We start from the raw sequence: 11,820 nt of genomic DNA, 5'->3' as shown, positions 1-11,820 counted from the left end.
AGCCCCAGAGGCCCGTGCATGGGGCCGGTGCATGGGGGTGACTGTTTGGGTGGGTGTGATGAACTCAGCAAGTGAAGAAAAAAAAAAAAAAACTCTCCCGCGTCGACCACTTCTTGTGAAAGATTCATGTGTTTAAATATAAAATCTGGGCTTGTCACTCGCAGTGCTAGCGGGTTGGTACCTACAGTCTACTCCTCAATGGAATTATAGCAATTTGAACGATGAAGGCCTATGTGGATTCACTTGATCTGAATCTGTCAATATACAATATATATATACATGTTTTACCTGCTTTTCTATAATACAGTACATTATTTAATTTTTTAAATCTTTTTCATGACCAACATGCTTTCCACCATAAGTATTTTTTGTAGAGTGGGATAAACTGCATTCAGACCACCATGAGACCATTAACTTCACATCACATACACATCTCCAGTGTATTGTTAAAACCCTCTAAATCTCTTCCAGAATAAATTGTTGATAGCACCTTAATTTCCACCAAAGATTTGCGACTTTAACTTTTTATATTTCACTTTTTACTCCTACATTTTTCAGTATACTTTTAGAATTTTTTTCACCCTCATTTCAAAATGTGTTCTGCTTATTTTTACTTCATGTGAATGTTTGACCTTGATTGTGCAGAATGATGTGTATGTGTGCAGAGTGACACAACAAAGGCTTTTCTCCATCTGCTCTCCGTTCAAATCAGAGTATAAGATGTGTAGCAGGATAGTGTGGCAGCACAACTAGTTTTGAAGCCCACTGTGGTCTGATTCGCTACGTCTAGTTTTGTAATGTGGAAACCTGAAGCCTCCTCTGAACGCACACTGAGAATAGTAGTTCAATTTGTATTGTGTCCACAATAGTAACGCTTTTCAGATTAAACAAAATAGTTGCATATTAATAGTTTCTGAATAAACAATCAGGGGTCAATGTTATATCGAGATTGTAACCAGGTAATTGAATGTTTATTTGTGAAAAACCATATCAGCACAAATAATTTAACACAGAGTATTTTTAATTGTTCTTAAAACATGCCAGAGGGAGGTTTTTTTTCAAGGTTATTTTGTTTTTGTAATTGTTTACCAATTATGCATTGTAAATTAATTGTTAACCTCGATTCGCTTTGTTATTTCACTTTCAAATTTGAGCCATGACCATTTTTCATATCTAATTTTCCCGGTGTTTGGTGTTGTGTGCCGCCAACAGAACCTTCAAGGCAGCACTGGTCAAGGTTAGGGTTAGGGTTAGGGGATAGGGCATTCTAGGCAGCGCTGCCTTGAAGGCATAAACACCATCGAGCCCTTTTCCCCATAACTTAACTTATTCCTCGGAAAACACTGCATATAATCATAGTCATTGATTAAAGGTTGCTAGATTAATATGTTGTGACTTGGCTACATTACAAACCTTCCCATTCACAGTAAAAACAATTAATACAAAAATAGTTTTTCTGCCAGTCACCCTCCCTCACACTGTTACTAGAAGCGTTGATGGCTCTGTGCCTACCATGCAATATACACTCCTGTACATGGAAGAATGTCAGACTTCCTGTGAGCGCGCCTCCTCTGATGTCCTCGCACCTTGATCGATTGGTTAGAGGAAGCGACCTGCCCTGAAATAAACCTTTTTTTCTCACTTAAAATGCACATCCACACTTCCTCCATCTGTTCTCCTTTTCTCTCTCTCCCTCACCTCATCTCCTCGGGGCGACCGAGGGTTATAAGCAGGCGGTAATGAGAGGAGGGGGGGCTGCCGCGCGCTGGACGGTGCAGTCATAATAACCGCACTTTTGTGATCTCTATTGCTTGTTATCGAACAGCCTCGCCGGCCCTTGTTGTCTCATTGCCCATGACATGAACCTTTCTTTATCCAGAGGTTGACACGCACGCACACACACACACACACACACATACATTCCGGCCGTCTCTTTAGTCTCCTCCCTAACACGGTAATATTATGTCTCTTAATGGGAACAGGGAGCTCGGTGCCAAGAGTTCCTCTGGATAATTGGCTGCTTCCTCACCTGCTGACATCCCCCCATTGACATTGTTACATTTTACATTTAAGGTGATTCATTTCATTTCCCCACTTGTTCACTTCCTTCTTCCTTCCGTCCTCTGAAATGCAATTCTTGCACTTGTATTTTTTTTTATAATACCGATTCTACATTGTCTTTCTGGATCATGTCGTGCAAAATTGGATTTCAGTGTCCATCTGTGGATAAAGCTTATTTCTAGTTTCTAGTTAGTCTATGGATCGTTATTTGATTAATGTTAATGTTCATAAACAGCATATGTACCATGAGGGGGAATTGGCAAGAAGTGTGTTGTTTTTAATTTGCATCCATTATGAGGGAACATTTTTGAATACTTCACCTTTGCCAATGTATCTGCGTACATTTCCCTGCACACTCAAGGATGTTGTTTTTCCCTCATTCACTGCTTTGTATAAAACATATTATTTGTGCCAGTGCACCTTAACCGGGCTATTCCCTAACATTACGATTTACACTTCATCAAATGTATTTGGTTCAGAAAGGCTCAGTGTAACACAGACACAGTTCTTGAGCTTCACGCTACCCATACTTTGGTGCAACACTTAAAATTACTGATTAAAGACGCAGTGCCAAATTTGCATTCACATATTTCATTAATACTTACACATTTTTTTTTTAAAATCTTTACAGCTCAGCACTGTTTCTATAAAAAGTTGAATTATCTGTAAGGTGTGAAGTTATTTCAACATGACTTCAGGACTCAGCTTGACTGTCAAATATAACTTCCATTATACAAAATATATTATTATTATTATTCACGTACTGTTTTTTCACACTTTACAATTACAAATATACAGCCAATCACAGCTTCCGCTTGGAAGGAATAAGGAATAGTTGCACTTGTTATACTTTTAATTATTTTGTATAATAATAACTATTCTTTTAGATTCAGTGCAGCAGTGGCTAGGTTTTTAATCCAATTTTATCAAATGATACATCAAATTTTAAATGAACTAGCAATGTTCTAATTTTGACAGTTTTTGCAACAAACACCTTATCTACTGTACACTGTTGCTTGTTATTGATTACTGATGACTGAATAAGGTGAATTGGTCAGCACAAACACATTGACTCAGATGGCAGATTAAGCAGCACTAAAATGTCTTCCAGTCTGTCCCTCCTGACTCCAAACCATTGGCTCTGGTCTCCATCAATCAACAGCAGTCAGGCTGCTGTGCTGTTTGAAGGTGGGAAACCTTCACATGTCTCTATCCAAGGGCTCAAACAATTGGCTTCCTGCAGTGTTTCTGCCTGAAGAGTCTTCAAGGTATATACCCATTGCAGACTGCCTAATTTAAAAGACCCGTATAGGCCAATCCGGGGAACCAGATATATATAGGGAAGAACACTTGAAGTGAATGTAGCAGTAAGTAAAATAAACAGAAACCATACATGATTGAACAAAAACCTGAGACTAAAGGAAAAGTGAGGCCACAGCGCACAATGGTTGGCAGATATAAATGGATGCTATGTAGCCTGGGAAGTAAATCTATATGTATGTGATATAGTGCAGTGGCTCTTGCTATGGACAGCTCGACCACTTGGGAAAATAAACTGGAAGGCGGCACAACATATTTATGTTAACATACGGATAACTGTTTTAACCCAAATCGCAAAGGTGGGCTGTGTCTAAAGGATGTCTACCGTCTTGTTAAAAAGTGATGTTCTGCTGTTAGAATATTTTTCACTATTCACTAAAAAATAAATAATAAAAAGTAAGCCAATGGTGCTGTAATCAATATTTCTGATTAACTGCAGATAACAAGGTGTGATGGGTGTTGCTCGTTCTGAGGAACCAACAGAGCATTATGATCATTAACTCTGCAGTTCCCCGCTCCGCTCTGTCGAGCTCTCTAGCATTTAAAGCTCATTATTTTGGATTTGGGTGTTCATTGTTTTGCTTCTCTCTCACGTGAGCATATATCCACCCAAAACAGGAAGCTGTTTTTTTGCAACAACAAAAAAATCTCTAAAATAAAAGCTGTACTGTACACTGTCCAGTAACCACACAGCAGACAGACTCATTTTGAGAAGAGCAGGGTGACAGTGGAGGAGAGTGCATGTTGGACTTTCACTATTCAGGTGGACACAAACAAAACTTTAAAATAATGCCAGTGCTGCGTCTTTGTTTTGCTGTTCACAAAAAATCATCCTCCGGCCACTGGCAGAAATTTGACGCCAGTGCTTCAGCTCTTTAACTCTCCTGTTATCCTCAAATACACTAACATTGTTTATCTTTTTTTCGTGTCATGTACTCTCTATGATTGTTTGTTGACTACTTAGAAAGCCTTTTACATTTAACACAACACCCCACCTGCCTTCGTATACTGTACACACAGAATAACTATGATCTGACCCTGGAAAAATAAGCAAATCACCATAACATTTCACAGATTGACCTACAATTAGAAAGAGAGATATTTATTTTGTCTAAATATTTTTTGTCATTTATTAAAACAACATTGATACATGTTGTATACAGTTAAACAGCTTGGGGTTGGTTTGACCCCAAATAACTCTGAGCCATAAATATTTTTACAGGACATTGTGTGAATTATTTCAGATACAGTCGCATTCATGCACAGCTAAACAGTATCTAGTTATGGACTCAGGACAAGGCTCAAACTATAGTATTAAATAGTGATATGCTACACAGGATGCATGGGTACCTGAGGAGCTGTATCTCAACCTACTAGATGAGCATGCATGCTTACATAAAACATTATGTTTTTCTCATCTTCTTTTGATCTTGACGTACACTCTATCATTCCAGATCATTCATTGTGGGGTGTGAAGGGTGTTAGGAGCTCACAGGGGAGGGTGATCGCTGTAACACTGTATAGACCTGACACTGCTGAGTGAGATGAGGTGCTTTGGTGTAAAAGCAGCAGGATCCAATTCACCCCGATGCCCTCACTTACTGATTCTTTGTGTTTTGATGGACAACTAACACCAACATAGCACCCCTATCCAGCAACCATCCAACGTTTCCATTCACACATAAACCTTTTACCCATGCCACGGTATCAAGCTAATGCTCCCTCCCTGTCAAATGCTAGTCCCATAAGGCCGGTGTATTTATCCCTCTCTCCCCTCTTCTGTTGCTTGTGTCTCCACAGCGGCCAAATCTCCACGCAGGACCAACACCAACACCATGATTGACAGCCAGGCGAGCTGAGGAGACCTGTCACTCATCTTGCTATCAGCGTATCGGAGGGCTATCTCCTTTCCGCATCCCCCTAGTCTTTCCTCCTCCTCCACCTCCAGCACCCTCCTCCTTCCTTCAATCCTATCCTCTTATCTTCTCAATGAACTGGTAGACTCGCCATCCCCGCTAGCTACCCACCACTCCAGAAACCTCAACAACACAGAAAGTGTAAAAACAAAAAAAAATTACGAGACACTTTCTAAACCAGCCCTCGCTCCACCTGAGGGGACTCAGGCATGTCTCCTCACTCCAGTTGAGTGAGTTGTAGTGAGAAAAAGAAGAGCCCCCCCCCCTGTCCGTACAGCTTGAGAGGGAGTTAAGAGAGAGAGAGAGAACAGTCATGAGATTCCATTTGGCGCTGACGCTGCAGGCGCTGTGGACGGCCGCCTGCCATGCGGCCATGCAGCACTACCCCGCGGCGTGGGGACACTACGACGTGTGCAAATCCCAGGTTTTCTCCGACGGAGGCTTGACCTGGGACTACATGGCCTGCCAGCCCGAAGCCGCCGACATGACCCAGTACCTGAAGGTCTCTCTGGATCCGCCTAACATCACCTGCGGAGACCCTCCGGAAACCTACTGTGCCCTGGTGAGTACGTTGCAGACCTTCTTAAAATTGTTTACCTAAAAAAAAAAAAAAAAAACATTAATTTTTTTTTTAATTAATTTAATAAATGTTCAAACAGAACAAAACAAAAGAGAAAGAGCAAATGAAAGGCAACAGGAAGAGCCGGTGGTACATAGTCAGGTGTTGCAAGAGCACAGTATACAAGTAAAGAGTACAGGATTATATCACTACAGAAAATAACAAATATTGATCTTTGAGATGGTTGAGGAATGGTCCCCAAACACTTAAAAATGTCTTAGGTAGCGTGGCGTTGTGGAAGTGTATCTTTTCCATCTGTACGATCATTATCATTGGCAGGCACCATACCAAGCATCAGTGCTTGTTGTTCTTCAGACATGTAGTTCAAAGCCATCTCTCAGCATCCAAAAAGTGCAAAGTTCTGGATCAGGGGGAATGTTTTTTCCATAGACGCCAGAGAAGCACTTAAATATTTCAGACCAATATCTTTGTATGAGGACAGAGCCAGAGCATGTGTGTTTAAGAACCATCTTCACCCTTGCATCCGTCACATAATAGAAGGATAAATAGATGGATGGATTCGATATTATTTGGTTTTTGAGCAATGGAGTCTATGGATGTCTTTCAACCGAATCAGCTTGTTGCTGACATTGAGAAATGCTGCTTTCTTATCAGTTTGTGTGTGTGTGTGTGTGTGTGTGTGTGTGTGTGTGTGTGTGTGTGTGCGCGTGTGTGTGTGTGTGTGTGGTGTATCTACTTGGCTTCCTGACCCTGCAGCCGTGACAGACACGTTCAAAGCCTGTGTGACTCAGATACGTCTACAGTATGTTGCTGAAGTAATAGAAGTGTGTGCCCATTGACGTCACATTCTGCTGTTTTGAGAGCCTGTGTGCTTTGCAAACTCTCTGTTGTGCTGTCGAAAGCTGCCACAGCCCAGAAAACCCTGTGTAATGCCACTTTACCAATGTAAACATACTTACGTATCTCAAACCCTACACACATGAAAACACAGTTCGCTCAGTCGTCGTGACTTCAAAGCAAAGAGACATCCCAGTAGAGTTTCCATTGTGTCAGTGAATGAATTCCGATAAAGTGAGCCGCCTTATAATGCAAACTATGTGGGTGAAATAGTGCATGTGCAGACTAAAGATAGAACAGCATGTATCAGAATTGAAGTGGAGCACCATTATAAGTGCCATTACACAAGGTGTTTGTTTTCCTTGCATTCATCAACACCTATGCAGTACTGTAAGTATTCATAACTTAACTTCTTTCTGAAACAAAGTGGCCATACATGATAATATTCATTATCAGCATTATTTGTTTCTTTCTTTATCAGCATATTTGCCCTTCTTAAATATTGTATTGCCAGATTTTGTGAAAGGTCCCTAGAGGATGAAACAACTTTAGTGATCCCATGATTTTTCCACCAACAGTATCATACGGTTGACATGTATGGTTTTCAGTGAAATGTCTTCCCAACCGTCAGATAGATTTACAATTTGGTAAAATGTCAGGCTGAATTGTAATAACTTTGGTAATACTCCAACCGCTTCAGCTGTCCTCTGTGTTTATAAACATTGTATTTGTATGAACAGAATAAGCTAAGCTTGAAAGTTATCATATGACCAAATAATGAATCCATTTGATCCAGTTGTATCTGTTATATTACATTTTGCACAAAGAGAATGTAGGGGTTGCCATGGTCCAGTTGTTGATAAAGTTTTCCCCTGTGTAGATCGTTTAACCCTTTAAAGATCATGTGGTGGGGCTGTTTATTTTAGAAATTGCATTGCAATCATGAAAATCATAAATTCCTGGTGGAGCTGGAAATAAAAATCAGTCAAAGATGCATATTAGGTCAAGTATCTAATTAGCAAAGCACCCTCCTCCGTATTCGGGGTCCTTTTTTCATTTTGAAACTCACAGCTGGTCGCCTCAGATCATCGCTAAATGATGAATCCACTTTGGGCCGGCGCGTGTTACCAAGTCATCAAAGATTCTCTCAGAACAAGTGCACCCCCTTAAAGAGCTTCAAGAGCTCTTTAGATAAATAGTGAGATGTTCCGGGAAAAAGTAACTTGAGGAGTATAAATAGACGGTCGCCATCAGCAGAAAAAGTCAGCTGAGAGGAGGAGACACAGAGGAACAAAGAGGGATTAACAAAATACACATGACAAACACAAGTGAGCCAATGATCAAGAGAGAGAGAGAGAGAGAGAGAGAGAGAGAGAGAGAGAGAACACTGGGGAGCCAGCCACTCTGAGGACTGTGAGCAAAGCACACGGTGACTGAGGAACTAATATCTCCTGCGTGGGGGCGCGACTGAGGCTCTAAAATGTGAATTATTCAACATGTTTTGTAGCTAATGTGTTTTATTCATAGGACGCATTATTCAGCCCGACATCTCTCAGGCACTTTTCAAAAAAATGCTGAGTATCGTCATCGACCAAGGTTGGTTGGAGGCAAAGGGGAAATGAGGGCGAGTGGGGGATAAGTTGCCATGTCTGGGAGGTCGAGCTTCAAAATGGGGTCGCCCTCCATTCTCCCTGTGGGCCGAAACCCGCGACCCTGGGATCGATCCACCTTTTGAACCTGAAGCGTGTCTCGTATTTGCTTTGCAACGGCAAGAAAACTTGATAAATCCTCGATGAACGGCACTCTCCCGTGTCTGATGGTGCTTCCATAGGGGGCGTTCTATTTGTGGAGGCACATTTGAAACTGAGTCTATTAGTGTTCTTATTATTGCCAGCCCCTTTTAACAGTCTGACAATCGCTTATTGAATTAACAAGAGTTTGCGCCGCTCCGTCTCCCTCATGTCTCCGGCAGTCACCATGATGGTGTAGTGCTTCAATTAAACAGTCAGTGGTTAGCTCCCACACAACTGTTTCCTCTCTCCGCCTGTACTGTTTTGTCATCACAAATCACACAAACATCAGTGAAATATGACCCCCTGTCGCTTGCCATAGAGCCCAATTCTCCACCATTGGTTTATGTTTACCCCAGGCAGTAACATGGCTCCGAATCAACATCGGAAACAATTATCATTGATATTCCAGCCACTTCTTGGCTGCCAATACGCCGCTGCAATGCCAATAGTGGTTTGAATCGTAAGTCAGATCATTGCAGATTTGGGGCAATTATCATTATGGGCTGCGCTATCGGAGAATTTCATCTCTCTGGTAATTGATTTTGCGCGGGTAGAGGCGGGTGTACTGTTATGCCTTGTGTCTGCTTCCTGGAGTGCTGAAGGTAACAGACACCAAAGCCCTGACGAAAGGAGAGACAGAGAGAGAGAGAGAGAGATGCAGCAGCTCCAGGGTGCGGTGCTGCTTATATGAGCATGGTTATCACAGGTTGCGGCCTTAACCTCCCCTCCCAAACGTACACGTACACACACACACACACCTACACACACACACACCTACACACACACACACCAATTACACGCAAACGTACACTCGTACACACACCACTCTCACCGCCGGTAAAGGCTTTTTACTCTCCTTCTAGCTCAGTGACCTTTTCGATAGCAATAAGCTGGCATTCACTGAACTCTGGCACACAAATCTGCCATCATATGTGATTTCACTGTCCCCCCCAGTTAAACTCAGACTGGCCTTTTAAAAGCCTGGACAGGTTGCAGAGCCTCCGCCAGTTTGAGGATTGAGTTTGTGTAGGATTCAGCAACTTTAAAAAAAAAACAATATAGTTGATTATCGTTAACCCATTTGTCCAAAAGACTAATTGAAGACTTTGTATTCTGAAAAACGTCCAACCTTGAAAACAAGTTACAGAATAGTGAATACAAAGGATAATACTATTTGGACAAGTATACCGGTACAGGTAGATATAACTGAATGATAGCTGGGATTTCCTTCTCTCTTGCTCCTGCACCATGTCTAGAAGGACTCCCAAGGTAATGATCCCTGTTTCATCTAATCTACTGCAGAGATTTAAACCGAAGAAGCATCCACTCCATTATTCCAACACTCCGACACATAACGTATCAAAGCCACATTACCTCACATGTGTTGGTCTTTCTTCGATGCACTATGCAGCATTAAACATAGAAGAACCCCCCTTTCTAGGTGTAGCTCCATAATTCATACCAGACTTGGAAAACCACGCTTGTGTGTGTGTGTGTGTTTGTGTGTGTGTGTGTGTGGATGTGTGTCCTCACGCGCTCCTGTGCAAGTGCTCAGTATGTCTTTATTTGTGCCATCAATTTATCGCCAGAAAATGCTGATGACCGCTGAAACCTGAGTCCCGGCAGGCCGGTGCATTTCACAGCCAATCAAATCTCAATGAGGAAACCAAAGGGGATTATTAAAAAAGGTGGTGCAGCGTTTGGCTTTTTGTTGTTGTTGCTGAAATATCATTGACGATACTGTGACTCTGTACTGGGAAGGGTTAGGGTTAGAATTTGACTTAAACTTGCCAGACTGTAATCTATTTGCCCATGCAGAAAATGCTATTAATCATATGTTTAATGCATGGTTCAGTATACCCTTTGATACTGTTAAAATAGGTGGTGAAGTTTTATTTTTGCTGCATGAGCACTGTGAACTGTGAACTGTTAACACTTGGGCAGTGATGATAAGATATGAGGCGTCTTCTTATTTCTTTGTGTGATGTTGCTGATCATCTGCTCCTTAAGTGATAGTGAAAACAGGTATGCACCAGAAGATCCCTCAGCAGTAATGACTGGGCAATATTAATTGAAGAAATGGTAAAAACTTATTTAATATAGGTAACACTCACTTGTGTGCCATTGTGTGTGCTCATTATTTAGCCATTTATTTTAGTCCTAATGTCCTCCTTGTTGTACCATTTTGAATACTTCAACCTGTTTAACTCCCCCTGTGCTTTGTAAATTGGAGTTAACAACCTTGCCATTTCCCTTCTCTGAAGTGGAGGAGAATAATGCAGCCTAACTTACCGGTAGCTGGTTTTTATCTTTAAAGTGTATTTGTCAAACTTTTGCCTCGTGGCCCACTTTAATTTGTGTTCTTAAAATATATATTTTGTTCACAAACGTCTGTTATTAGATCACACATTGTTACTTTATAATCCCTATAGTAAAGATTGCCAGCATGCAAGCAGCTCTCATGATTGGGATAAGGAGCCACAATGCTCAATATGTTTTTGCTGTCTCCATAATCAACCTAATATCCAAGGAACCAATTCAAGCCCCTCTCAAGGCCCGTTCTATGTGTATCAGTGAATAAATGCAAATGCGGGGTGCCATTGGTTTACACTATGATATACAAATCTGTCCTTTTCCTTAAGTTGATCCTAATTAGAGGTTTCAGGCAGACGATTAAACTTCCCAGTACGCCACCCACCCCACACACTGGGCCACCCATTAACTGGCTCCATCTTAACATTTCAGTGGGTCAGCAGCAATATGTCTCATTTCATTTTGTAAGAGTCAGTGTGAAAGAAAAGAGACAACACCAGTACCAGTGTTGTCGGTGACATTCTGTCTCACAGACTTGTTTCTTTGTGAGGTGCCAAATTGCAAAAAAAAAAGAAAAAAAAAAGAAGCACAATGGCTGCTTTTCAGACGTGCTGATTTGGGTTTAAAAAAGGTCAGATTCCAGGAAAGTAGTAGCAATTAACCAGCATTGAAAAACTAATTACTTATTCAATAGAACTGTTTAACATCAGAGGATTAAGTCAACTTGATCTAGTGCGTGTCTTCTTTCATCTTTGCCAGACCAAAGCAAATCAAAGTTTTATTGAGGTTCCGTGACAGATGCACAGGATATGGACCAAAACAAGCCAAATGCAGAGACGTGTGCGATTTACAAATTATTGCCGCATTGTTGATTAGTGATAGCTATCTGGAGTGCCAAACAAAGCTGTAGTTATTATTTCTGCGTAATTCGCCAAAGGGGAGCGTTTGACACGCGACTGAATTTTTCACACATGATCCTAATCTGAGCTCAAGGGAATTC

General features: G+C 41.3%; 1 protein-coding gene across 1 annotated transcript in view; it reads left to right on the top strand.

The window, feature by feature from the left end:
- Positions 1 to 5,610: 5,610 nt before the first annotated feature.
- Positions 5,611 to 11,820, top strand: part of ntng1a (netrin g1a) — a gene marked incomplete at both ends in the record, with an annotated part of 78,682 nt that continues 72,472 nt past the window's right edge. The window contains one exon of the mRNA XM_080050184.1: positions 5,611 to 5,859. Coding sequence (XP_079906310.1) covers positions 5,611 to 5,859 — 249 coding nt within the window. The remainder of the gene's footprint in view (positions 5,860 to 11,820) is intronic.

The sequence above is a fragment of the Ammodytes marinus genome (genome assembly GCF_949987685.1).
Source record: "Ammodytes marinus genome assembly, chromosome: 21".
In the NCBI taxonomy this organism is placed as follows: Eukaryota; Metazoa; Chordata; class Actinopteri; order Uranoscopiformes; family Ammodytidae; genus Ammodytes; species Ammodytes marinus.
Note: the sequence above shows the minus strand (reverse complement) of the source record. Positions and strands in the feature narration are given on the sequence as shown.